Below are 27,401 nucleotides of genomic sequence, written 5' to 3' on the forward strand. Positions count from 1 at the left end.
AAACCGACTAAGGTTTTTTTTTTAAAGAACCGTAAGTACGCTGAATAGTTTACCAGCTTTTCAGCGTAAGAAGTTACGCTGAACTTAGATTGGTAATTAAAACAAAAATTAAAAAAATTTTTTTTTTTGTTTAATTTTATTAAAATTAAATACAGCAAGAAATGTCGTTAAAACAAAAAAGGAAATAATTTTTTTTTTCGTAATTCAAATTCACGTGACTAAAATCCATATATAATAACAGACTAACTATAATGTACAAAATAAACATAGAACAAAACTACATTTTCAAAACATGCTGATGCTGCGCGATGTTTGAGGTATAAAATGTTTTTAAAATATTTTAAAGCAAAAGATCGTAAATTTTAATTTTTATAAATGCGGTGCCGGTGCATTAATAGATTTCCAACATTAGAATGTGTTACTATTTTTGCAACTTCAGTCGTGATGTTGATTTGCTTTGCAGTTATTCACAAAACATTTTTGAAAGATGTCATCTTTGCCGAAAACCGATATGAATTTATAGAGGAATATGAAATAGGTTTCGAGTATGTATTATTAATTATACTTTATTTTATAAAATATAAAAATATTAATATAAATAATAGTAAAAATAAAAATAACAGCAGCATATATGGAAACAAAAATAATAATAACAACAATAATAGCCAGAAATGAATTGCTCAACTCAATACTTAAACAGTAATAAATGTTAATAGTTAAAAATGTCTTTATTCAGATCAATGAATTCAGATTGGTTTTTGCTTTTTTTGACGATTGAATCTTATAAATTTTTTGATAGTAATCATTTATTTGCACTAAAAAACATTGACTGTCTAAAAATTTGCAAGACTCAAGTATTTAACAATTTAAATAAATATTTGCGTAAATAATTGTTAAGTTTTTTAAGTTCAAATTGTGCGCACTAAAATTCACGATATTCTTAAGTTTTACTTGTAATATTATTGAAATACTTTCAGAAATATAAAAAAATAAAACCTCTAAATTGTGAATAATAAAAGTTTCAGATATAGGGTGGAATGCAAGAAGCGAACTTGAGTGTAGTTCGACTTGAACTTTGAAGTCTGACTTTGTCAAGTTAGACTAAAAAAAAAGCATTAGCAAATGCGTAAACGAAACTTGAAAATTTCAAAATCGCTCTTGAAACTTGAAAAACTAAAAAGACATCGATTTAAAGGCGGAATCTGAAGAAAAAACAACTATGCAACCAATTGCGGCAGAGTATTTGAAAAGGGAAAATCTTTTAAATAAAGTTAATTAACTACATATTTTTGAATAATATTTCTGAGTTTTATACTTTAAAGTATTAAATTAAATTAAAAGGCGTTACATAAATAATAAATTTAATTTTTGTTTATTACTTTTTTTTAAAACTTGGTAATTTAATAAAAAACACTGGATTTAAATGAACATGCTTGTTTTCATTCAAAGCGGAGCCATAAACGTACGCACCTTGAGCAGCGCAGATGTGTTGAAGAAGTAAAAAATAGTTAAAAAATAAATAAATAAGTTTTATATGTATTCATCTTAAAATATTTATTTAGTATATCTATAAATGTATAAATCAGTATTCAAAAACATAAAAAATGGATAACGATAAAGTAATTACGATGGGAATGCTTAGAGAACTCATGTCATTACAAGGAGATACAATTTTCAAATATTTTAGGGAAAGTTTTCTCAGTGTTCTTGAAAAAGTTGATAACTTAGCCAAAGACACTGAAGAAATAAAACGTGGGCTTACTTTAGTTGGTGATCAAATGGAGACAAAAGTGAGCAAGGTTGATAGTAAAATGGCATAAATTAAAGAAACTATTGTGGGTATTAAACATTGCACGGAAAATTAAGCAACGACTCAAATGAATCGTTGCTTAATTCTAATTGAATCGTTGTGAACTGCTAATTCACATTCGATCTTGAGGATCGAAACCGACGTAACAATCTAAGAACTGTCGGAATCATAAAAGCAAATAACAAAACTTTTAATGATGTTTTATAAAAAGTAAGCCTACTATTTAAAGAAGACCTTGAAATTGCGGATGCAGTTGTTATAGAAAGAGCACATCGTGTCGGCAAATTTAATGGCAAGTCAGGAACTATTGTCTGCATAATATTAAACCGGCAGGACAAGGAAAACATCTTATCTAACGCTCGTAAACTCAAGGGAAAGAATATATTTAACAAAGACTTTAGCGATTGAAAGATGCGAATTCGTAAAGAGCATTTTTTCCAAGCAAATATATATATATATTTTTTTAAATAAAATATATATATATATTAATTTTATATATATATATAAAATTAATATCACCTATTTTTGAAATTTTGAAACATAAGAAAAATGATTATAATTTTTTGACTGAAATAGATATTGACTGCTTAAACAGTGAATATTATAACCCAGAAGAATTTAAGAGAGAAAAACTTAACAAAGATTTAAACATTTAAAGTATAAATATACGGTTAATGAACAAAAGTTTTGAATCATTTGAACACTTTTATTATTCTTTAAACTATCTTTATGACGTAATATGTATATCAGAAACTTGGGAAAATGCAAATCCGCCCGTGTCCGAAAATTCCCTACACAATTTAGATTCATATAAAATGATAAGTCAACCACGTGTAATCAGCAAGGGAGGTGGCGTTGCGGTATATATTCTTGATAAATTTGAATTCAAAAAGAACAACACATTTTCAAAATCAAATAAGCATATTGAAACTTTGTGCTTTGAAGTGTTAAATACTTCTGGTAAATCGTTTTTTATCTCCTCATTGTATCAACTGCCATGTGGGAAACAAGTTAACTTCCTTAAAATTTTCAGAAATTTTATGTCTCGAATGAGTAAACAAAACAAGCACGTTTTCTTTGCGGGAGATATAAATGTGGACGCATTATGTTATGAAAAGTTTGCAAACATAAAAACTTTTTCAATTTACTACTTGAATTTATTTTAATATCCACCATATTTAAGCCCATACGCATTACTAACCAATCATCTTCTGTGATTGATAATATTTTAACAAACAGTTCCTTGAATACTAAATTTGAATTAGGCCTTTTTATTGCAGACTTTTCTGACCATTTTCCGGTTTTGCTTATAGCACGCAAAGTACTATTTAATATTGACAATAAAAAATGCTTTGTGACTTACAGAAATCTTTCTATAAAAAACTTAAATAATTTTAAAAAATAACTGCAAATAGAACGATGGTATAACATTTATTCATCAACTGATTCTAATATTGCATTTGATAATTTCTCAAGCACATTTCAAAATACCTTCAATAATATATGCCCAAAAATAGCTACAGAAATAAAAAACAAAGGATCTAAGAATCCATGGATGACAATAACTTTAATTAAAGCATCAAAAAGAAAACAAAAACTTTACGTAAAATTTTTGAAATCAAAAAATTAAGATGATGAAAAAATCTACAAAAATTATAAAAAGTTTTTTCAACATAATATAAAAGAAACAAAAATAAGATATTTTTCTTATCAGCTTGATAAGCATAAATTCGATATAAAAAGGACTTGGGTTGTTATAAACCAACTAACAGGAAGTGAAAAAAAGAAGCATACTTGCTTACCACAAAAATTAATTTCCGATAAAAAAAATTTAACAAGTGAAACAAATATATGTCAAGAATTTTACAAATATTTTGTTAATGTAGACCCTACTCTTGCTTCTAACATTGCGCAACCAAATAAAACATTTAATAATTTTTTAGGAGAAAAACACAACACTAGTATAAGTAATGAAAAGATAACTAAACTTGAATTTAATAAAGCAATTATTGAACTTAAGCGCAACAAGTCATGTGGATATGATGGTATTTCCAGTAATGTAGCTATTTATGCTATGGACAGCATTAGCAAACCATTATTTCATTTAATATCTTCTTCATTTGAAAATAGTATATTCCCTGACAAACTTAAACTAGCCAAAATTAATCCCATTCTCAAAAAAGGTGATTGCAATATTGTTTCTAACTACCGACCTATTACTCTACTTCCAGTTTTTTCAAAAGTATATGAGAGAGTAATTTATAATAGAGTTAATAAATACTTTACATTAAACAATTTATTATACAAAAATTTGGATTTCAAAACAATTGCTCTACTAAACATGTTATTATTAAACTTGCTGACAAAATATATAAGTCGTTTGATAGTGATGAACTGGTATTAGGAGTTTTTATTGATCTTTCCGAGGCCTTTGATACAGTTGATCTTAGTATTTTACTTTCCGAGCTAAAATATTACGGCATAATAGGCTCAACATTTAAGTGGATTCAAAGCTATTTGACTAACAGAAAGCAATTTGTATTACTAGAAAAGTCAGGAGCCTTTGATATTACGTGTGGAGTTCCTCAGGGTTCAATCCTAGGTCCATTATTGTTTTTAATATAAATTAACGATATGCATAAAGCTGTCCATTATTTATAGCAGCATCATATGTGTGAAGAAATATATGAGTGTTTGTTTCTTCATAATTTGTAAATATATTATGTTAAATGTTACAGTGTTCCGAGACGTCAAGTGGTTTGTAATTAAAGTGCGTTTATATTTGATAATTGTTGTTAATATGTTTGTACGGTTTTGTATGTAATTGCTAATGTGTTTATATGGTCAATGTGAAATTGTAAATATGTTTATGTGGGTTGAAAAAAATTATTACCAAAACAACTTCAGTTTCATATTTTAAGATAAGCTTCTTAAATGAATATTTTATTGTTATTGTAATTAAAAAACAACCTCTGTCTCATTTGACGCATTTTTTACTTTGCTCATGTACATGGTCTAACCCTATTGAAGAAAACTTGTTCTTTGTTTTGTTTACAACAAACATGCCGTTCTAAAATAGTCTTGCAATTTCTGGATTTGTTTCTTCCAGTTGAATTATATCTAATAAATGTACGAATAACCAGAGCAAGTAATGCGTATGGTCCAGTGCAAAAAACCAAGGGAGCACAAATCGAATGTACTACCCATACAAATCAAAAATTCCAGTCCTATGGCGTTTTAAAGCCCTTTAACTTGTTATCAGTTAGTTTTTTTGATATAGTGTCTTTATATTTTTTGATTCATTTTTATTAGGCTTTCGATTGGTGTATAAATAATTAGATTTTGAAAAAGTAAAAGTTTGTTGCTATGGACAGGTGATAGTTTCCATGGAGACCATCTATGGTCGTTTTGAAAGTGGGTCTGAGTCTTAAAATAAATGTTTTAATATTATCAACATGTCCACCAAGTTTCATGCTTATATCTTAAATAGCACAAAGTTTGCACAAATTGACAGCACTATATTGTTTTTAAATTTGAAACGATACATTTTAAAACAAGGTTACTAGACTTTAAATAAAAAAATTTTAAGATTGAAATTTAAAATACAAAATACATTTGAAGTTTTAATTATGTAAATACATAATTAAAAATTCAAATGTACTACCGCGAGCTATTTTTAACACAACATATCTAAAACACATAAAAGTCTGCATTTTAATATTTATTTCCAAATCTATTGGCTTAAATGTTACGATAATCATACAATTAAGACGAATCGATAATCATACAATTAACACGAATCCTCATAATGTCAAACTAGTTGACATTACAGAGGCAATTTTATGGGGGGTATAAAGAAGCCAATTAGTAATTTTTAAATTGAGTAAATTTTTGACCTCACATTGCGTCAAAGAAAAAGAGCTATAGATTTAGAACTTTACAATTTGATAAAAATTCATAAAGTTAACTAATTCAGGATTGTTGGTTTGTTATTTGCTACTTCCTCAAACCATTTCTGATTACTTTGATATTCGGCCACTATTAAAATTTACATGAATGCTCTACCAGGTAATACCAACAATTTTTATTAAAACTGTTTTATTGCTTCTTGTAGCGTTTTCGTTCCATAAAGTAAAATAATAGTTTTCTGTTTACAGCAAAACGTTAAAATCCTGACGTTTAAACTGGTAACAAAATGCATAAACAAGCTCAAAAAATGAAGTTGTAAGATTGTTCTGCTCGCTTTGCAAAACAAATGAATCTTGTATAAAAGGATATTAAAACCTTTTCAAATTTTTGATTTGGCGTGGACCTCATTGGCGTGGACCTCAATTGGTATTTATGGTAAATAGTAATAGTTTATTTCACGGAATGAAAAACATTTTTGACGTGTTATTCTTTTTGTTTTGAAAGGTTTTAAACACACAACAGAAACTAAGCGTAATATTTTTGTGCCAGCTGGGATAATTGTCCACAGTAAACAGTTGTAAATAAGTTTTCCATAGTAAAATACTTTTCAATATTTTTTTTATATTTCAGCCTTTTTTGAATATTTTTGTTTTTAATATTTTTTTAAAAAATTTAATTTTCAGTTTAAATACTTTAAAATAGTTTTAATAATTAAAAGTGCGCCAAAGTTGAACTTATTATTGAATTATCTTATTTTTATAACTTGAAAAAGTTAAAGAATGTTAAAGAAATTAGGATTTAATTATATTTTTTGAGCAGAGTTCATTAAAAATCATTTTGTTTATTTGTCAATTTTTAAATTAAATATGAGGTAATGGAAATAACATAAGCTGAAATATTGGTTAATGGTTGGACATTCAAATTTTATAACTTTCGCAACTATATTTAAATTTATTTAAAAAAATTGAAACTATCCAAAACTAGTCTCATAGACCTTTCCACAAAAATAAGAATGTCTGGGACAATATTAAAAGTAATTATATATAAATGGTCGGAACATAAAGCTTCTCTTGAACTACATTTTTGACCAAAAAAATTTTGCCTTTGTACCTGAATATCACATTATTAAAATGTTTAAAATATTTGAAATTTTAATATATTTTAACATATATAACATATTTAGTATATTTATTAGGGTAGATCATCATTGCATTTTTTTTGTTCAAATTAGTTTGGATAGCAAAACAATGTTGCTCTAGCATCTAAATATCATTAAAATAAAATCAAAAACTAAAATTATTTTTTCCTTCCTTTGCCGCCGTCTAACTGAAAATAAGCTATTTTTGATATTACAATATACGATATATAAAAGTTTCTGCTCTACAAAAAATGCAATAATTTTGTTTTTTTCCGGTCAAACTTTTAAGATTGCTTTAAAACTCAAAATTTTATGTAATAGCACGATTACGTTAGCACTAGAAGAATTTCTTTTTAGCAATACAAGTTTTTTTAAATGCCGTTTTATATTTACTTTTTATTGTACTTATTTGAAGTTTTATGAAAAAAAAAAGTGTTTTTGAGAAAAAAAAATTGTTTATAAGAAAAAAAAAGTGTTTATCAGGAGAAAAAAAGTGTTAATGAGAAAAAAAAGTGTTAATTGATCAATTCATCTACATATTCCAATTATTTTTTGAAGCAAAGTGTGGAATATACTTTCTAGATAAAAGTTTTGCTCTAATGCATCTTTTTCTATTCATTTCTCCTGATACAGATGCGGCTGCTTTTGTAACCATGTGAAAATATCTTTCTACATTTTGAGAATGGCATGGAAAATCAGTTTTTTGCACATTTTGTATTGCATTTTCAATAAGATCATCACTTAACTCTTTTAACATAGGTGGTGAAGTCCTCAGGTGTTCCTCCCAATTTACAAGACTAAAGTAATCAACTGCATCAAAATTTAGAAGAGGAATTTTTAATTTTCTTACTTCTATAGAATTTGGAACTGTGCATCGTCTCGCAAATTTAATTCTTTTAGCTGCTACCTCTCTTATTTCTTTTCGTTCATCCATCAACATTGATATAAAAATGTTTTCTGGGTCATCATAACATGCATTTCTTTGAATGCATTTATCAACTATAAGTTGATCGCTTTCAGAAAGGAAGCGAGAGGATTGAATTAGGTGCCGCAAGTGTTTTGCCCCTATGTAACATTGAGGCTCCAGGTTTATAAAAAACCACACGGGTGCATAACCTCGAAGAATATAATCAGTAAGTATTAAAAGCTCGGTAAAAGGAGGAGTGCTTGCAACATAAAAACGAAGGGTTCGATTTGCTGTTGTCAGCCATCGAGAATAAACCAATGGGTTTGCCTTTTTTTATATTATTTGTTGTTTTTTTTTTGAGTTTATTATTTGGAGTGTTTACTGATAAAAAGCAATAGGTTGTCGAGATTTTTTATGAATTACAATTTGGATAGTTTAAATTAGCGAATTCTAATGAGATAAAAAATTCAAGAAAACTGTACAAGTTACATGTCAACTGTCTTACAGCAATTTTTTTAAACCAGCAAGAATTTTTTTTTAAATAGTTTTGTTTTTATTTTACTTATGTAGCAGAAATTTACTTTACTTTTTGAGGACTCTCCTATATTATAGGAGAGTCTCCTATATTATAGAAGAGTCTCTTATAATGTATTATAGTTGATTCTACTAACAATAGAATCAACTTATAAGATCCTCTTTAATTGAAGTTTAAATTCAAAGATTAAAATATTTAAAAGAAACAAAAATACTTTAGTAGTCAACATTTATAGCAAAATTCCCACATGCACACTAACCCAAATGCAGTTCCAGCAATCTTATTACACCATTGTTCACACCAATATTTACATTAGCTCCATCAGAGCCAATAGCTATCACATTATTAAGTGATATTTTGTTTTTATCAAAAAAATCTATAAGAGCATTCTTGATATTTGTTGATGATGCAGTTGATGGAGAAATATGACTAAGAAAAATTGACGGAGGTTCTTCAATCAATGTGATATGTTCCTCAGTAATTATGTCTTTACTGCACGTTGTTAATGCACAAAGAGTTTTATCTTTTCTCCTATCAAAGAAAATTAATTTCGGGCCTCCTGAACACATAGCTAACTTTGTTTTGTGTGATAATTTAGTTCAAAGCAATTGTCTTTGTTTTTTTATAAATTAATATAAACTGAGTTTTAATCAATTTGCAAAACAAAATTCTAAAAATAGATTTAAATTCGATAAATCATATACAAAATTTATTTGATATACATGTGGATATTGGTAACCGATTTAATACTAATAATACAACAGTCTTTACATACTAATAGAATACTAATCTTTGTACACTCATAAATATTAAAGTTTTCAACAAGTTTTTTTTAAATAAATAAATAACAATAATTTTAAAAAGTGTTAGTTAGAATCACTACAATTTATATAGTAATAAATAATAAATTAATATGTAAATTAAAATGAAAAGCCTAAAAATGACAAAAATAAATAAATTATAATTTTAAAAAGTGCTTAGTTTATAATTTAATACTGGTTTATAAATCCAGACATTATTAATTTGACATTATTCAATTTTTTCCGAAATTTTATTTCGGAAAAAATTTAAAAAATTATGATAAAATACCAATACCTAAATACCAATAAAAAGCCTTAAAATGCACAATATAAGTAATAACTAAGTTATAATTAATTATTATAACATAATTATTATGACTTAATTATTATAAATAATAATCGAACTTAATTATTATAACCGAACTTAATTATTATAAATAAAAATTGAATTTAGGGTTATCGCAAAAGGTTAAATTTTCATTTTGAGATTGATATGTTGTTATACGTGACGCGTAACGCCATTGACTTCCTCAATTTGTTTCGAAATGTTTCGAGTTTGGGTCGCTGCCATATAGTATGGCACTTTGTATTTGGTTGTTTCAGCCATACAGTATTGTCATTTTTAAACATTTTGTTTAATTCAGATTTTGCCGGAGGGATATCATTTCTCAATCTTTTCACATCAATTTGATAACTGTAATTCTTCATCGGGTTTACAACGACTTTGTTGTTTTCGATAGCGGCTGGAATTACTTTACAAACAAAGTTTAACGTTTGACTTACTCCAAAGTGTCCGGTTCTTTTGTGTATGTTGGAAATGTATTTAGACTCTTCGACTACAATTCCAACAGATTTGTTCAAACGCTCAGCCTTTGTCAATTTATTCAACATCTGCTTCAAACTTTTGTTAATGCGTCAACTTAATTATCTTTCGAAGGAACACATTTTACATTAAGATTCAGACCATTTTCTTCAATAAGTTGTTGCAGAAAGCTTATTCTTCTTCGAATCAACATTTCACCCATCGCTTTTTATTTCAATCTTGACTTACTAGTAAAAGCGTCAGAGACCCATTGCACTGTTCTTTTTTAAAGGTTTAAAGTTGAAGTTATTTTTACTTCAGACTTTTTTTAACCACTTTTTCCAGCAGGTTGACATGAAATTGAAACCGTTGAAAACAAATTAAAAACCGCATTTTTCATTTTTTGACCATTTTTCTGAATATTTAAAACCTTGAATAATGAGGGGGTCTAATCTAATCTTTATGTTGCCATGTCTTTTGAGTGCAAATATATTTTGAAAAAAGTTGCTAACTAAATTTGAATGTATAATAAAATTCAAGAAAATTTTTTTTTTTTAATTTACTGTTCCTCAGCAGGATTGGAGAACGCAGGGGTCGTTTTTAAAGGATGTATCAACTCTGGTTTGCAAATCACGTAGTTTGTGCCTCAAATTGAAGTTATTTAGAGACATTAAAAATGATTTAATAGCAAACTAATGGCATAAACACAACACATTATAGACTTATTAGTCTCAAAAAATTACGTTTATCGTCTGTTAATTTGTTTAAATTAAACAATTTGTTAGAGTATTGATTTATAAAATTTAAATAACATAATACATAAAATACTAATCAAAAACAATTTGGTACAAAATTAGTCTGCAAAAAGCAAAATATCATTCAGAAAATAGAAGATGGATATTTTTCTGCAGTGTCAACAAATACAGAAAATAAGAAGAAAAATTTATTGATTCATCTGGTCTTTTGGTCCATAAAGTCTTCGATCGTCAAACACTTTGTGGATCCTGGATTTATCATGAACCTAAGTTCTCATCCGTCTGGAATATGCCAAAGTTGCAACAAAAACTCATATTTAAAACAGAAAAGTAAAGTTATCAGTAAAGCTGTGGAGACTTCCTGGATAAGTTATTGTGATTAAGTTAAAAAGTTGGGAAGAATTAAACAAAAAAAATGGCATTTGCAATTGTGCTATTTGCTGCCTTGGACAATTTACTAAAATTAGTAGTAGTAATAGTAGTACACTTAATTTGTCTGAATTCACCTACGTCAAATATGAAAAGATTACATTTGAAAAAAAAAATCATTTTTTTCAGAATGCTGTCAAATTCACTGTTAAAAAATTCGCCGTAGATTCAACGGAGAATGTCCGGCAGCAAAGTGACACCACTTTCTCCCTAAAAACTGACGGTTTCCGTAGTTTCTAATTTCCGTAAAAATTAACGGAAAAAGTCCGTTAAAAAAGATACAGATCTTTCTCTGTAAAATTCATGGTTTCCATCTTTCATTTTCTCCGTACAAATTAACGGAGAAAGTCAGGCAGCAAAGAGACAGCATTTTCTCCGTAAAATTTACGGTTTTCGTATTTCATTTATTCCGTTTATCATACTAAATTATCGGGAAAACTCCGTTAATTCAGCAAATAGACAGTTACTCAACTCTTCTTACAGAATTTACGCGAAAATCAAAAATAAATTAAAATAATTTATGTTTTTATAAACTATTATTTAATACATATCAAACACAACATGAAAAAACTCAGTAGTTTTGAGTACTTCAGCCACACACAAAACATTTAAAGAAAATCTATTTTAATCATGTAAACCATATGCTAAACGCACTAAGTCACAAAAATAAGTTTTATGAGTTAATTCCATTTCCACTATCTATTTTCAATTTAAATATTAGACCACTTAAAAGTTTTTTTTTCCTATAAATAGAAAAAAAATTTAAAATTTTTTGTTGATGCACAACTATGAATAGCTCAGTATTTACTCATTTTCTTAAATTCAATTTACTTGGCGCATTTTCCAGATAAACTCCTCATATGTTGATGAAATATTATAGTAATTGATGAATTATCATAGTAATAATAGTTATAATAAATATAAACAAATTATAATATATTATAGTAGTTATTATATATATAATAATTATATATTATATAATATTTATGATAACAAATATTATTTTATTATAACAAATGATACTATATTATGATATTTATTATACATATTATATTACAATAGTTATAATAAATATAAACAAAACGTCTTTTGATATATTGATGCTCTTTTTTTTTTTCTTCATCTTCTTTTATTTTTATTCGCCTCCTCAATGCCAAGAAGGCCACTAAAGATGAGGAGGCTACTTAATAGTGATTATAACCCTCTCTCAACTCTATAACCCCGAAACACGAACCTTGACGAACAAAGCCGCTGCGCGGAGAAACAAGTTGAGCGCGGTACTACCAGGGACGTGGTGGGGATCGAACTTGGAACCTCTCGCTTATGAAGCGAACGCTTTACCACAACACCACTACCTCAACTCTGCCCATTCAAACAGCGCTAGTTTGTTTACTAAACTCAAAGCGTTTGGGTTACGTCCAACATTTTTCAGGATTCATTTTTGCGTTACATCTACATAATAATCAGATCAGATTATTAAATCATTATTTTAAATGATTATTATAAATAATGATTTTTAAATCATTATTTATAATTGAAAAGAAAAAAAGTAATTATGAAAATATCAAAAATATGTAGAGTGAGCATGTAGAGCGTACAGTTGCAGATAATCAGGGTGCAGTGATTTAGAAGAAAGTGTAGAATAGATGTAGATAAAGCTAAAATACATTACAGGTAATATGAAGGCTATAAATTTTTATAGATTTTTTATAAACAAGTATATCATCACAATTGATAAATTGATAATTTTTGATCATTTTTGTGGAGTAAATCCATGGTTTCAGCTGGCAGCTTTTCCACGGAACTTTGAAAACATCTATCCGATTGTCGGGCATAGGACTGGAAGAATCAGATGTCGGTACATCAGAAATATAAGGTTGGATAAAAACCGAAACCAAAGCATGAACCTGAAAAAAACTTTCAATAGGAGTATTTCATTTTAAATGTTACAATCAAAATATATCAATATAGTATAAATTAATTGAATAAATAAAAATAAATAATTTAACAATAATTTAACAATTACCATCAAAATTTTTATTCCACAGATAACTTTGTCAAACCACAATTTTAAATAATTTAAAAATAGATCAGATAGAATAATATTATGTATGAGAATAATATTATATACGAGAATAATATTTAAGCGTCTTTTAAAAAGACTGCACTACAAAAAAGTAAATATAAAAATACATCTAACATACTATTTTAATTAATATATATACCTTCTTTCCATGTATTTATCCTCCATGGGGTTTATGCTCCTCTGGCTAATTGCCATATAGAGGTCACACAAGGCCCAAGAAGACGAGTTCAGCTCACTAAAGAGCATCGTAAAACTCTTCCAAGAGTAAGTGATTTTATATATATATCCTATATATATATATATATATATATATATATATATATATATATATATATATATATATATATATATATATATATATATATATATATATATATATATATATATATATATATATATATATATATACATATACTTCTTTAAAAAAAATATATATATATATATATATATTTTTTAAAAGAAGTGCAAATAACTAATCTAAATTAAAGAAGATTTTTTGTATTCACAAAAAATTCTCTTTAATATAGATTAGTTATTTGCACTTCTATAAAAGCATATAAAACTTTAGTTCCAGTAAAACCAATATAAATATATTATTATATCTAACTTAAAATTATATACGTGAATAATTTCTCCTCGTGAGAAAGATAAATGTCGCTCTGTAAGTTAGAGAATATAAAAAGTATACTAAAATATACGATTAAAGTCCGTAATTTCAAGTTACGGAACTTCTCCTTATCATAAATACGGACAAAATCATATAAAATGATCTGATTTTTCAAAGGTCTTAAAAGTATAGGTAAAAACGGTAATTTATTGAAAACGGATTTTCTCCGTAACATAACAACGGATAAAATCTGAGAAATACTACGGAGTTTTTTTGAAGTGTTGTTGGTCCTAGTATTCGTCATCCTTGTAACAAAAAAAAAAAAATCTCTCCAAAATCAATAACAAACCTCGTATACAAATGCAGTCTTATAAAAATGTTACTAATTCATGTCTGCCGGATGAGAAATTGACTGAAGAAATTATCAACATCATTATACCAGTTCTACGAGATAGCAAGAAAATTTTTCAAGAGTATATTTTAATTGAAAAAATACAATAACTTTTTTGTAACATAACAATATAACTTTTTTGTAACGTATAATAATATGTGTGGCCGTGGCGCAGTGGTTAGAGCGCTTACTTTATAAGCAAGAGATCGAGGTTCGAAACGAGCCTTTGACATATTTAGGAAGGAGGCGTGAACTTTCTGGTTAAATGCACATCCGCGGTGCTCTGTGACAAGACCGTTAGGTCTTCTTGGGGCTAGCAACCAGACAATCTCTAATGGACTTATTATAAAAGGACAAAAATAGACTTCGATAAAGCACTAATTGCAACAATTTTAATTACAACTATCAAAAATGAATTGTCTATAAAAAATGTTTGTCTTTCTAGACAATCATTTTAAAAACGGACACTAAATGAACAATCTCGATTTTTTAATGAGGTATAGAAGATCTATTTAATATATAATTTGGACTTATAACGAGTAATTAAATTTTCACTGCAGCATCGTTACAAAAACTGAAAACGAGCACAAAATTAAAAATACAATTTTTCTAACAGAAGTTCATTTTTTAATTTTTTGTCCAGCGTGTGCTGTTGATTAAAAAGTTAATGTCTATTTAAAAACCTCAAAATGGACTATTTTGTGCTCAATTGAAGTTCATTAATTACTCAGTTCAGTTGTTTTTCAATTCTCAGTGAATGTGCGTGAAAATTTATTTTTAAAATGCCCTCTCCAGTTTGGGATTACTTCAAAAAAGTTGAAGGTAAGTTTATCATTTAAAAAATTTTCCTTAGTCACTAAAATCTTTATCACCTTCAATAAAATTATTTTAAAAATATGTGATCAAGGAGTTGTCCTTTATAAAATGTGGATTAGTAAGTAGAAGATTCCAATAGGTGTTAAAATTAATTTAGGTTTGTGAATAAAACAATAGTGATAAAAAGAAAAATGTTTTTTACTTTCATTTTATTGATGAATATGTACGCAAGTTTTAAACAATAATTAATCATGGGCAATGATCGTCATTTGGAGTTTTGATGTCATTTCAATATTTTTTTAATATTATAAATTTACTACATAACAATCTTCAAATAATACGGTAATGAAAGATTTCTGGTTTTATGAAATCAAGTAAATTTAGACAAAATCATAGACACCAAATAGACAAAAAATTATGCTTTGTAGACTTATGAAGTGAAAATTATTTTTTAACTGAGCAATCTTAGGACACCATCAAAAATTTGATAGACACAACAAGGACAAAAAATTAAACATTTGTTGTGTCCATTACAACATACAGAATTGTCTATGTCTGTGTTGTAAGTCTATCCATAGACTAGTCTGGTTACTACTTGGGGCACCTAAATAACAGAATAAAAAAAAAAAAAAAAAAAAAAAAAAAATTTAAAATACTGTTTGTGGCATTTCATTTGCCTAAGTTTTTTATATGAGATTTATTTATGTTTTGTGTGTGTCATTAGAGACGGAAAAATCGTTTCATTCCTTATAGATTTTTGACAAAAAAGATAATTGCAACTAATATTTCGGTAATATCTAATAAAACGATAATTTTTTACAAACAATTACGGCAATTAGATCACTAGGGCAGGAATACCCTTTAAAAACGCCCCCTGCATCCCCCAGTTTGAAGGAAATTAATATTTGAAAAAAATACGTCTTTATCTCGAAATTAATCATAAATTGTAATTAGGCATCAAATTTTATTATAATATATTTTGACGTTAAAAAAATATATATATCCACATAAAGTTCAGAACCCTCCCCTACCTCCCCCCTCCCTAACCATTTTTAAAGGTTTTAAATATTTAAAAAAATGATCAAAAAATGAAAAAAGATGCGGCTTTTAATTCTTTTTCAACAATTTCTATACATGTCAACCTGCTCAAAAGAGTGGTTAAAAAGTATCTAAAGTAAAAATAACTTCAATTAAAAACCTCTAAAAAGAAGCAATAAGCATAGCATTATCACAGATTCTGTGAAAATAGTCATTTTATTTAGTTTCCACGTCAAACCACATTCATTCCTCGCATTACAGCATCTAGCTCTGCCTTATGTGAACATCAGAATTTCTCAACGCACACGTCTACCAACTCTTGTATACGCCAAAAAAATTTTTTTGACGTATACAAGGGATTGAAAAAAGCCGCATAATACTTAATTACAATTAAAACAATTAAGAACTATTAATAAAAAGAAACCACGTAATTGACAAAGGATATTCTGAGTTTTCTACAACAAAATTACAGTTTTTTGTTGTTGTTTTTTTTGTTTTTTTTTGTTTTCATGTTTTGCCGTATTAATATATAAACACAATTAATATTTTAATATAAATACAGATGGCCGGGGCAAGAAGAAGACACATTTAGTTTATCGTCGAGCCCAAAAACTGAAATACCTGCAGATGGCAACTTCATTTTCGTGCAAGGCTGAGTACACATAGTTAACACACATGCTATTGATTAAAATACGAAAACATAGATATTATATTGAGTAAAATACAAAACAATACAGAATGAAATTTTGATATGAACATTATAACTATTCCATTTTATTGTTAATTTAGATTTTAAATCAGAATAAATAAAAACTTTATATTTATTTTATAATATTTATAGTTTTTTATTTACATTAAATAACATAAATTTATAGTTTTTTATGATTCTTTATAGCATTTGTTGTTCACATTAAATAACATAAATTAACATAAATTTTAAAATTTTTAATTAACCTGAAATAACTCAATTTAGATCTACTGCTTCAAAAATACTTTCACTGGATAAAACTGGTTATTTGTTTGCTCAAGAACAATCGCACTTTAATATTGGTAAATTAAAGAAATCTATTAGGGAAAATAAAAAAAACCTTCCAGAACTAGAAAATGAAACACACTATACTTATATTGACAACTCTATAATTGAACACAATCCAAATATTGATGATAATTTACCACCTGATTCTTACAAATGGTACTTAAAAGATCAAAAATATTCTGTTGACTGTAATTTGCAGTTGCCTGTGAAATGGCTTGTTTACCTTCGTTCTCATCGAACTGGTAGTCAAACTCTAAGTAATATTTTTTATCGTTATGGAGAACTTAATAATTTGTATTTTGCGTTGCCAAATGCTCCCACATTTAAACATTATTGGCCACTTCGGTTTCATCACTCACATGTTGATAAAAGTTTAATAAATAAAGTTACTCCAAATTTTCTTATTAATGTTGCCCGAACACAAGTTTCAAGAATAAAGTCCTTTGTTTCGAGGGAAACAGTTTTTATCGGAGTTGTCAGGAACCCAATAGATCATTTCCAATCTCTTTATGATTACATGGACATTTCTTATTTTATGGCTCTTATTTCAAATGGCACTGATTTATTTAGTGAATTTGCAAGTAACCCTTTAGAGAAGACATCTCAGTTTGTAAACAAAACAAAAAAGTATGAGCCGATATTTGATCTGATCAAGAATCGTAAGAGTTTTATTATTATATGTTTGTATTTATAACTGCCCGGTGGGAAATGAGCTAGCAACTAGCTAGCTATGGCTATGGGTAAAAGACGCGTTTAAGACGTATAAAATATATAGTAATACGTTTTAGATGTTTCAAACACGTCTTGTATTATCTAGCAATCTTTTTACCACCAGGTGTTATGGTTTATTAGTATTGTAATGTCATTTTTTATTTATTATTTATTGCTAATTAACAATTCTCTCCAATGATTTAAAAAGACTATAGTGTCAAAAGTAATAAAATATGCATCTGGTAAAAAAAATAAACAAGTTTCCTCTGCCGAATCTTGCCTCTTTCAAAGCTTATCAGACTAACCTAATTTTGGTGTGAGTACTTTATTAGACCTATTTGTTTATCTAAGTGGGCCAAAGTGTTGCTGTTATTCCCTTACTTAAAACCTTTTTTAACACACACATATTATATATGTGTATATATATACATATATATATATATATATATATATATATATATATATATATATTATATATATATATATATATATATATTTATGTATGTATATATATATTTATGTATGTATATATATATATATATATATATATATATATATATATATATATATATATATATATATATATTTGCAATTATAACATATATTATATTAAAGCCGGAGTTCTGAACTTCTAGATTGTGATTTCAGTGATTTTTTTGAAATTGTCTACTCTGCTTGACGCAGCGATAAATTGTTCTGTTTGTACAAAGTTCACAAATTTGTCTTCAATAAAAGTAGTTTTCATTGCTTTTTCAAAAACAGGTTGAAAGGCTGAAAGATTATTCTCTCTGTCATCAACATATTCATGCATCCATATTAGAATATCCAGCAGCATAACTTTAAGGGCACTTTCTGCTAAAATGTGCGGTTGAAGCGACCTTATAATAGCTTTTCCGGACATATTTGTAATACTATTTTCTGTGTTTAACTCATTAAACAACTTGTCCAAACCAGATCCTTCAAAAAGTTTATTAATGCTTCCAATGTAACTCAGTATGGTACAAAATCAACCCAATCTGCATATTATATTTAAGTTTTTTTTTCTAATGATTGCTGTCGATTTTATCCATAACGGTTGGTTAAACACTACTCAAGGTATTGATATGCTTAATTTTTCAGCCTAATCCATACCAAAATGAAGAAGGGAGTAAATGCATGTTTCATCAGAAGGATTTGGATCAATTATTGAAAAGAGCAAAGATTAATTCTCTTGGAAGTGTAATTGGAGATGCCATTTCTCTGTATCTTTAAGTTTATTCGTCTGAAAGCCTAGGTAATTAGGATCCTAGATAAGGTCTATAATATCTTAACACCACGATCTGTAACTAAATCGGACAATTTCTTTTTTTGTTTTAAGCATTTTATAGGATTTTTTTGGCATCCAGATACCAAGCTAACCAATATGATATCCATCCCGTGAAATGTGCCTTCTCCAGAATGTGTGGGAATATTGTGGTCGACATGATCAGCAACCCACTAAACAACAGGTGGCGGCAGGGTTTCTTGTTGATTAACGGTGTCATTTGTCTTGAGGGAAGATTGTTTGAAGCAAAGGATTTCATCCGATGTAATAGAGAATCCGAATTTTGAAAGTTGGTCAACCAGCCACTTAGAACCAAAAGATTTGTCTAATTAAATACTGATTGCAAGTAGAGTTAAAGATATTATTAATCCTGGTTTTGTAGCTTGCACAATACATTGTCCAATACCTATTTGATTCAGTTTGGATGGAATTAACAATTTTTGAAATGTTATTAAGCTGCTTGGAACCCATGTGTTTGGATTATCTTTGCAATTAACAATATCATCTGTAATAAGGTATTCATCTTTATTATAGGCATTTCCCTTATATCCGATTTTAGTAATCTTTGCTGTTGCTCTAACTATATCATCAATTATTTTTATTTGTCTTCATAGTTTTATTAATAAGATAAAATGCCATATATTTTTAAAACAAACCACATCTGCTTGACCTCTTAACTTAGCAAAGAATATGTTGGACCTTAATCATATTATTTCTTTTTAAATTATTTATATACCTTAAGTTTTTTGTTTTTTTCAAGTTTTTGTTTTAGGTGCTCCAAGAAGACCTAATGGACTTGTCACAGAGTACCGCGGAAGAGTATTTAAGTAGGAAGTTCATGCCTCATTCCTTACTAATAGTGCAAAATATGCCCAGAGCTCGCTTCAAACCTGGGATCTCTTGCTTCTAAAGCAAGCGCTCAAACTACTGCATCACGGCCGCCTAAAGTTGGTCCATCTTCCCATGAAGCTCTTTCAATCTGTATAACTCGCTATTTGCGTCCTCTTTTAACCAATTACAAATTTTTTAAATTTGTAAGCAAAAAAACAATATTTTTTTTAGTCAAAAGAGTTCTCAAGAACAGAAGACGATAATTAAAGTTATTTTTTTGTGTGCTGAGTTTTATAATTGTACTTCTGCAGCTATGATGAACTAGAATTCTACTTATTAGGTCCTTTTTTTTCATAGCATTAAAGTACGCAGTTAAATTTTTTATTTCCTACTCTACTGAACTTTTTTAGTGTTCTTAGTCCTTTTAACTTGTCAATGACATGTGACTCATTGTGTAATGTTTTGTCAGTGATAAATGATTCTTTGCATATAGAGCAGCTTTCTTCGAAAGCGATTTGAGCCATCTAAAAAAAATCAATATATTTGAATTTACAAAATGCAGAATACCGGCTATATGACTTATCATATAGTCGGTATTCTGCATTTTGCGCATTGTGGTTGTAAAACTTTTTTTTCTCAGGAGGATTTCTTAGGAGTAATCGTCACTAGAAGAAAGTTATAACAACATGTAAATAAAAACCTTGTGTATAACTATTATATTCATAGGTTAATAAAAAGATTTAAATTTAATTTAATACTAAAGATAAAGTTTTTATTAGGAGTAAGTAAAATTCGAAACAAGTAAAATACATGATTAAATAATGTTTTTACCGTTTTTTTTAACTTAAGCGTGACTCTTTTTACACCTTAAATAAACATAAAATACTGAAACAATCATTTAATTCTTAATTATTACTTGAATTGTTTACTAAAACATTTAATAAAAGTATAAACAACATGCATGATTAAGTAGCTTATTATGTCGAATGTTTTGATGCATATTGTAACTGTAAAATTCATTGAATCAATAAAATGTTGCGTTACAGTATTAGGCATATCTTATTGAATTTCCGTTCTCAATCCATAGTTTGTATACGAATATGAATCAGCATTAAAATATCTTTTCAGCAATATATGAAAAATATATTTTTGAAAAAAAAATTTGTCCATAAAAATTATTAGCTTTTTTTAATTAACCTAATTATACACCTTCCGATGGTCGAACTGACAAGGATTTTTTTTTTATGGTGAACTATTTTTTCTTTATCTTGTTCACTTGTGCAAAGTTTTAGCTTTATAGTATTTCATTCTAGGCTGGGGTGATTTTTTTAAGCTAATATGGCAGACTAAAGAATTAAGTTATTTTTGTAAAAAAAAAAAAAAGTTAAAATGACCCATTACTCAAAACATTACTACATAAGCACAAACCTGATACAGAAATTTTTATCTCTTATATAAATGAAGTTATTAGATATAGTGTTGTTATTAAAAATAATCTAAACTCAGCTTATGTCTTTAGCTCAGCTTTATGACTTGGGTTTTGAAAAAAAGGATTACAAAACCAAACTTGAGTTAAAGTTCCTTATTCGAGAGATAGATGAACAGTTTGATTTTGTTTTGGTCAACGAATATATGGACGAGTCACTGGTATTGCTACAGAGAAAATTATGCTGGCAACTTTCTGATGTCATTTATTTGAAGCAACGCGTTCGTAAAAATAGGCGACCTATCTCTGAAAAAACAAAGGTGAATTTTACACCAAACTGATGTTGTTGTTTGTTTTTTCAATTAAACCAACTTATGAAATAAGCTTTTATCTTATGTAATTTATGAGAAACAAAACCTTTTATTTTTAGAATATTATGTACTTAATTGGAAAAAAATCTTTTATTTTTAGAAAGAAATTTTGCGCTGGAATAAAGAGGATGAGTTTCTATACAACTATTTCAATGAAAGTCTATGGGAGATACTTTCTAAACAAGATAAAACATTTTGGGAAGATGTCAAAAAATTAAAAAGTCTATCTTCTCATCTCAATCATAAATGTGTAGAAACCGAGGATAAGACTGTTTCACTTTTGAAAAAAGGTATTTCAAATTTCTATTCATATTTACTTTTTAATATTGGCAATAATTTTATATATTTATTCTACAAATTGATAAAATAATATGTGACCCTATGCAACAAAACTAGTTAGACGTTTGACTATAAAAAGTTATTTAGTGTTGCAAGACTTATTGTTTTGCAATTCTAAATTGTTATTATTTTTTCATCTTGTTATTATTGTATTTAATAAAATGTATGTATTTAATGCAATATAAAAAAAAATAAAAATTTGTTTAGCGCTGCACTCTCCTACGTAAAAACCGGGACAATGGTCACCTTAAAACTAATACATACTTAAATTTCTGTAAAATACAAAATGATGAATTTTTCGTGTCACATGAGAGAGCCGAAAATATTTATCCTCGAAAATATCACCGAAATATTTCACAACCAAAAAATTTAGAACTGAAAAGTATACTTTCATCGCAGGATCGAATTACAAAATCCTTTCTTGCGTCGAAAGTTTTAGAACCGAATTTTACAACCGAAAAAATTTGGATCGAATTACAAAATCCTTTCTTTTTATATTTTAATTTAATTTAAAAACTTTATTTCACGACTTTCGATCGAAATTTTTTCGGTTGAAAAATTATTTATGACATTTCGATCGATAATTCGATCGAAGTTTTTTCGGTTCTAAATACAATTGTGACTTCCGATCGAAAATTCGATCGAAATTATTTCGTTTCTAATTTTTTTCGTGAATATTTTCGGTTGCGTAATAAATTTCTCATATTCGGTTCTAAATTGAAATTTACGATATGGTAGAATCATAGGACGCCGAATTTTTTATAAAGTTTAACATTTTACTAAGGGTCCATAAAAACGCGCGTCGTTTTTAAAATCAACCAACTTAAGGTTTTGATTGGTTGATTTTAAAATTAATGCGGGTTTTTACGGACCATTAATAACATTTTAGAAATGCTAAAGATATATAATACGTCAGCATAAAATACAACAAAATTTTAAAAACAACAAATTTTGCAAACGCAATTATTATCTTACCAATTTTTGATATGTTTTTTGAAAACCTCAAGATTTTGCGGGCATGGTCTCACTATTTAGAGTGTTCCAGAGCGAGTTGGCTCTATATAATGTACAGGATGAACCATTATATATGGAGCCTTTAGGAGGTAGAAAGAGATTTTTTCTTCAACGGAGTTTATGCGTAAGATTTTTTATAGTAAAAAGATTTTTCATAAATATTGAATTTAGACAAATAGATTTAAAAACTTTCATCATAAGAAAGTTCAAACTTCTTAAATGGATTCTTGGACTAATATCAAAATTTAATAATTCATCCAGGGACTAATCTAATCTTTTATACTTGAGCTTTTTTGTGAATTCTATTTATTTGTTTGTCATCTTTTTTTGAACAGAAATATTAGACTTTTTAAAATTTAAATATTCAACATTTAGCTGATGACGAACTTAAACTAACTTGTTTCATAAACGATATTTATTTTTAACATCAATTGTATTATTAACATATTCTTTTTGAAGGAAGGCATTAATAGTTTTGTCATTTCTTGAATTAATTAAATTTTGATTTAATAAGCCATTAAAATTAATATCGCCTAAAAAGTTTAAATTATGAAACGATTTAAAATCAGACACGGTTGGTTTAAGATCAAACTTATTAACTAAGACACTAATAATTTTCCGCAATTCTGATAACTCTACTTTTAGAAATGAATTTTCTTCTGTTAAGATTGAAAGACCTTATTCACTACTTTTCAAGTTTTTAAATTTGTAGTTCAAAAGTTTGTTTTGATTTTTTTATGGTTGGTAATACAAAGATCAGGCGCAGATTTTTCTACAGGAGTTATTAGAGCTTTATAAGATTCCTTGCCGTTTTTAAAAGAGCGATTTAAAATATTTTTAGATACCAGTATGTTAAGAAATCACTTACTTGTAATTTATCTAGTCGGCTGTTGAAATGTTTCAATACTTCGTCATAAATAGTAGTTCTTGCTTGTAGTTCCGAAAAATCTTGTAAAAAACTTTCAAAGTTGCTAAGAAACTTACTTAACTATCCACAATATTTTTATTAGATGCTTTAGTACTTCAATTAAAATTTGGGTTTACTTATGTTGTTTGAACAAAGAATTATAAAAGTTATAAGTGCGTTATAAAATTAATAACACTGTTATCAGGTCTGTAGAAACAAAAATTATATTAGTGCTAGATTAAGGGACCCCGAAATAGTTTTTTTACTGTAAGGAACTTATTACTTACTAAATTATTTATTTGAAAATTTATTGGGGGGCAAATGCCCCTGTTACCCCCTCCCCCGGCTGCTTCAGGCCTGCTATAATAGTGTTCTTACTTTTTATAATGCAGTTAGTGACTAGATTGTTATTACTTTTGTAGTGGTAGGCATTGTTTTGTTTTATTTTGTAACTTTTTTGCTAACAAATTTAAGCTCCATAAAAACAAAGTACACGGTTTTGCATAAATTAAAATTTTGAAGACCAGATATTTTTCCAGGTATTGCAAATCGTGATCGCTTAATTCAACCCTTGTTATATATCACATTTTAAATGTTTTCAAGTTATTTTCTATAAAATTTAAGTTATAAGAATATTACAATTTAAATTAATACAAATAAATATAAATAGATTATATAATAAGTTTAAAAAAAATGTCAAAACAAAATAACGGGTTTGTTGATTATTTTTACTTTTTAATGTGATTACTGATTAGTTTTGTGATATGGGGTCATATTAAAAATTTTACTTTTGAAAGTTAATTTTTGTTGTTGCGTTGGTTGTATTTTATAATATGTTTTATAAGTTAACAAAAATTGTCATGCAACTATTATTGTTTAGAAGGCATCTGGAAAAGAGATACCTTTTACAGTGGAAAAGAAAGTAATTCTGATAAGGTTTTTATTCCGCGCAAGCATATCTCAAAAGAAGTTTTATGGATATGTGAAAGAGCGTTACTTAATGAAATAGAATATATTAGCTTATTAAAAAGTAAACAGCGTCAATTAATACTAAAAGAAAATGCTGAACTTTGGGGAAAAAGTTACTTTGTTGATAACAATGAAAACAAACATTTTGATTACCCTATTAAAAATAAAAGATTTTTAGTCGAAAATAAAAAAAATGAAAACGACGATGCATTAACGCTCAAAGAAGAGACTGACGAAGAAAACACAGAAGTTTTACTTTAAATTTAGTGGGGTTTAGATAGCGTTACATTAAAAATTACATAAAAAACAAATCCGAGAACATTTTTTTTTTATTAGATTTTATAATTTTATTTTTTTAATAATAAATATTTAAATAGCAATTGTAATAATAGAAACTTGTTTTACTACGAGGGTCACTATTTATATTTCGGGATATGGCAACATTGATATCATGTGAGTCCATCTGACGGTTCCATCGTAAAGTTTGACATTTTTGACGATATACGTACTCAGAACATTTTGTCATACGGACACTATTTGTTTATTTTATATTTAGTTGAAAGTTTCGTCTCGGCAAAAAATGAAACTGAATCGTGAACATTTTCGTGCGATGATATTTTACGACTTTCGACGTGGATTATCACAACAAGAGTGCGTCAATCAACTTAATTTGACTTTTGGCGATGAAGCTCTATCAAAAACCACTGTGTATCGCTGGTATAGTGAATTCAATTGTGGTCGTAGTTCGCTGTCCCACGAGTTTCGTGAAGGTCGTCCAAAATCGACTGTATTGCCAGAAACCATTTTTTACATGAACGCTTAGCCGTGCAAAAGTTATGTTCGCGTTGGATCCCACATAACTTGACAATCGCTCAAAAAAAGGCTCGTGTCGATTGGTGCAAAGAAATGCTTAAGAAATACAACCGTGGTGCTTCAAAAGACGTTTATAAAATTGTGACAGGTGACGAATCGTGGATATATTCGTATGAGCTCGAAAGTAAGCAGCAGTCGACTGTATGGGTGTTCCAAGATGAACCAAATCCAACAAAAGTTGTTTGCGCACGAAGACATCAAAGAAAATTGTGCCCTGTTTCTTCGGAAAAACTGGTCATATTGCAACAGTGCCTCTAGAGGATCGTAGAACACAAGTGAGTGGTACACAACCATCTGTTTGCCAGAAATCTTTGGTGAAATAAGGAAAACAAACAAGAGACGATTGTTCTTTATCATGACAATGCAAGCTCTCACACATCGGCTCAAACAGGAGACTATTTGAGCACTTAAAACATCGAATTGATGGGTCATCCGCGGTACAGCCCTGATTTGGCACCCAATAATTTCTTTTTGTTCCCATCCGTGAAAAATAAGCTGCGTGGTCAACGATTTTCATTGCCCGAAGAAGCTATTGAAGCGTTCAAAAATCATGTTTTGGAGATACCTCATTCGGAATGGAATAGTTGCGTTGAAAATAGGTTTAAGCGCATGCAAAAGTATATCGATCATCGTGGCGAGTACTTTGAAAAACAATAAAAATATATTCGCAGCTTAACTATTTGTTTTTGTTCCTATTCCCGAAATATAAATTGTGACCCTCGTTTAATAATATAAACTTATTTTCAAATATTTTAAAATAGAAGTTTTTGATTACAAAATCTGGCCGTAAATCTTTGATTACGCACAAGGAATTGCTTTTCATGCTCCTTTTTTTGTGTGGAAAATTCTTCAAATCTTATTAAGTGGAATCAGTGTGAATTTAGTCCAAGGACACCATAAGTTATAAAAAAATAGAAAACATTTGCATACAGTCACTTATGAGTGTTTCTGAAATTAGGTGCATTTTGCCTGTCCAATAATTTCTAACACATATTAAGAACATTTTGCATCACAAAAACTATGATCTTATGTTCTGAAACAGCTACTTAGAAATTTTAATCATTTTGAGGAGTTTTATCTTTCTTAAATTTACTATTCTAAAGTTTTCTGAAGTTGGAAGTGGCTTGGGGTTTCAGATTTTACGTAACCTTGGTGTTATTTATGCGAAACATAGTGCATTTATTTCCCATAAATGTTCAATAAAATCTGACATTTAACTGTGCCTAAGTCACCAAAATTAATGCTTAACTCCTGAATTCACAATATTATAATGTCTGATTTGAATATTTTAATTATATTATAAAGTTGCATGTTTGCTGAATAAAAGTCCTCCATTTTACTTTCATGTACGTAACAATAACAATTCACTGACAAATAATAAATACCTTGGGTAGTACCGTAGAAAAATGCTTTATTTCATTTTAAAGTATTCGCGAATTATTAGGAATCTATATACGAGCGGTAGTAAAGGCAAATGTTATCGCGTTGTCGTTTTATAATAAAATCGATTCATCGCGTATGGTTTTGATTTGTCAGGCACGTAAAGGTTGAATTTTTATTAAGGCAAATATTTATACCTTTGAAACTTATTAGATTCA

The 27,401-nt window shown here is 28.0% G+C and overlaps 1 protein-coding gene across 2 annotated transcripts; it reads left to right on the forward strand.

Moving 5' to 3' along the window:
* The first annotated feature begins 233 nt into the window (after window positions 1–233).
* Window positions 234–26,476, forward strand: LOC100206058 (galactosylceramide sulfotransferase). 2 transcript variants are annotated; one of them, XM_065795678.1, is made up of 6 exons: window positions 234–317; window positions 413–545; window positions 16,997–17,718; window positions 21,424–21,650; window positions 21,802–21,991; window positions 24,842–26,476. In XM_065795678.1, exons 2-6 carry the CDS (start codon window positions 445–447, stop codon window positions 25,189–25,191), a joined length of 1,590 nt encoding a protein of 529 aa, XP_065651750.1. In that variant the 5' UTR covers window positions 234–317; window positions 413–444; the 3' UTR covers window positions 25,192–26,476. The 2 variants fall into 2 exon arrangements, with proteins under 2 accessions (XP_065651750.1, XP_065651749.1); XM_065795677.1 differs by having other exon boundaries at window positions 311–545.
* The last annotated feature ends 925 nt before the right edge of the window (window positions 26,477–27,401 follow it).

This window comes from Hydra vulgaris, chromosome 04, assembly GCF_038396675.1.
Source record: "Hydra vulgaris chromosome 04, alternate assembly HydraT2T_AEP".
NCBI lineage: Eukaryota > Metazoa > Cnidaria > Hydrozoa > Anthoathecata > Hydridae > Hydra > Hydra vulgaris.

What these genes read in the sequence shown, in the direction of transcription:
- LOC100206058 (XM_065795677.1), top strand. Translation starts at nt 376, where the DNA reads ATGCGGTGCCGGTGCATTAATAGATTTCCAACATTAGAATGTGTTACT. An exon ending in GAATATGAAATAGGTTTCGA is followed by an intron (nt 546 to 16,996) that starts GTATGTATTATT and finishes AACTCAATTTAG; the next exon opens with ATCTACTGCTTCAAAAATAC. An exon ending in ATTTGATCTGATCAAGAATC is followed by an intron (nt 17,719 to 21,423) that starts GTAAGAGTTTTA and finishes TTATGTCTTTAG; the next exon opens with CTCAGCTTTATGACTTGGGT.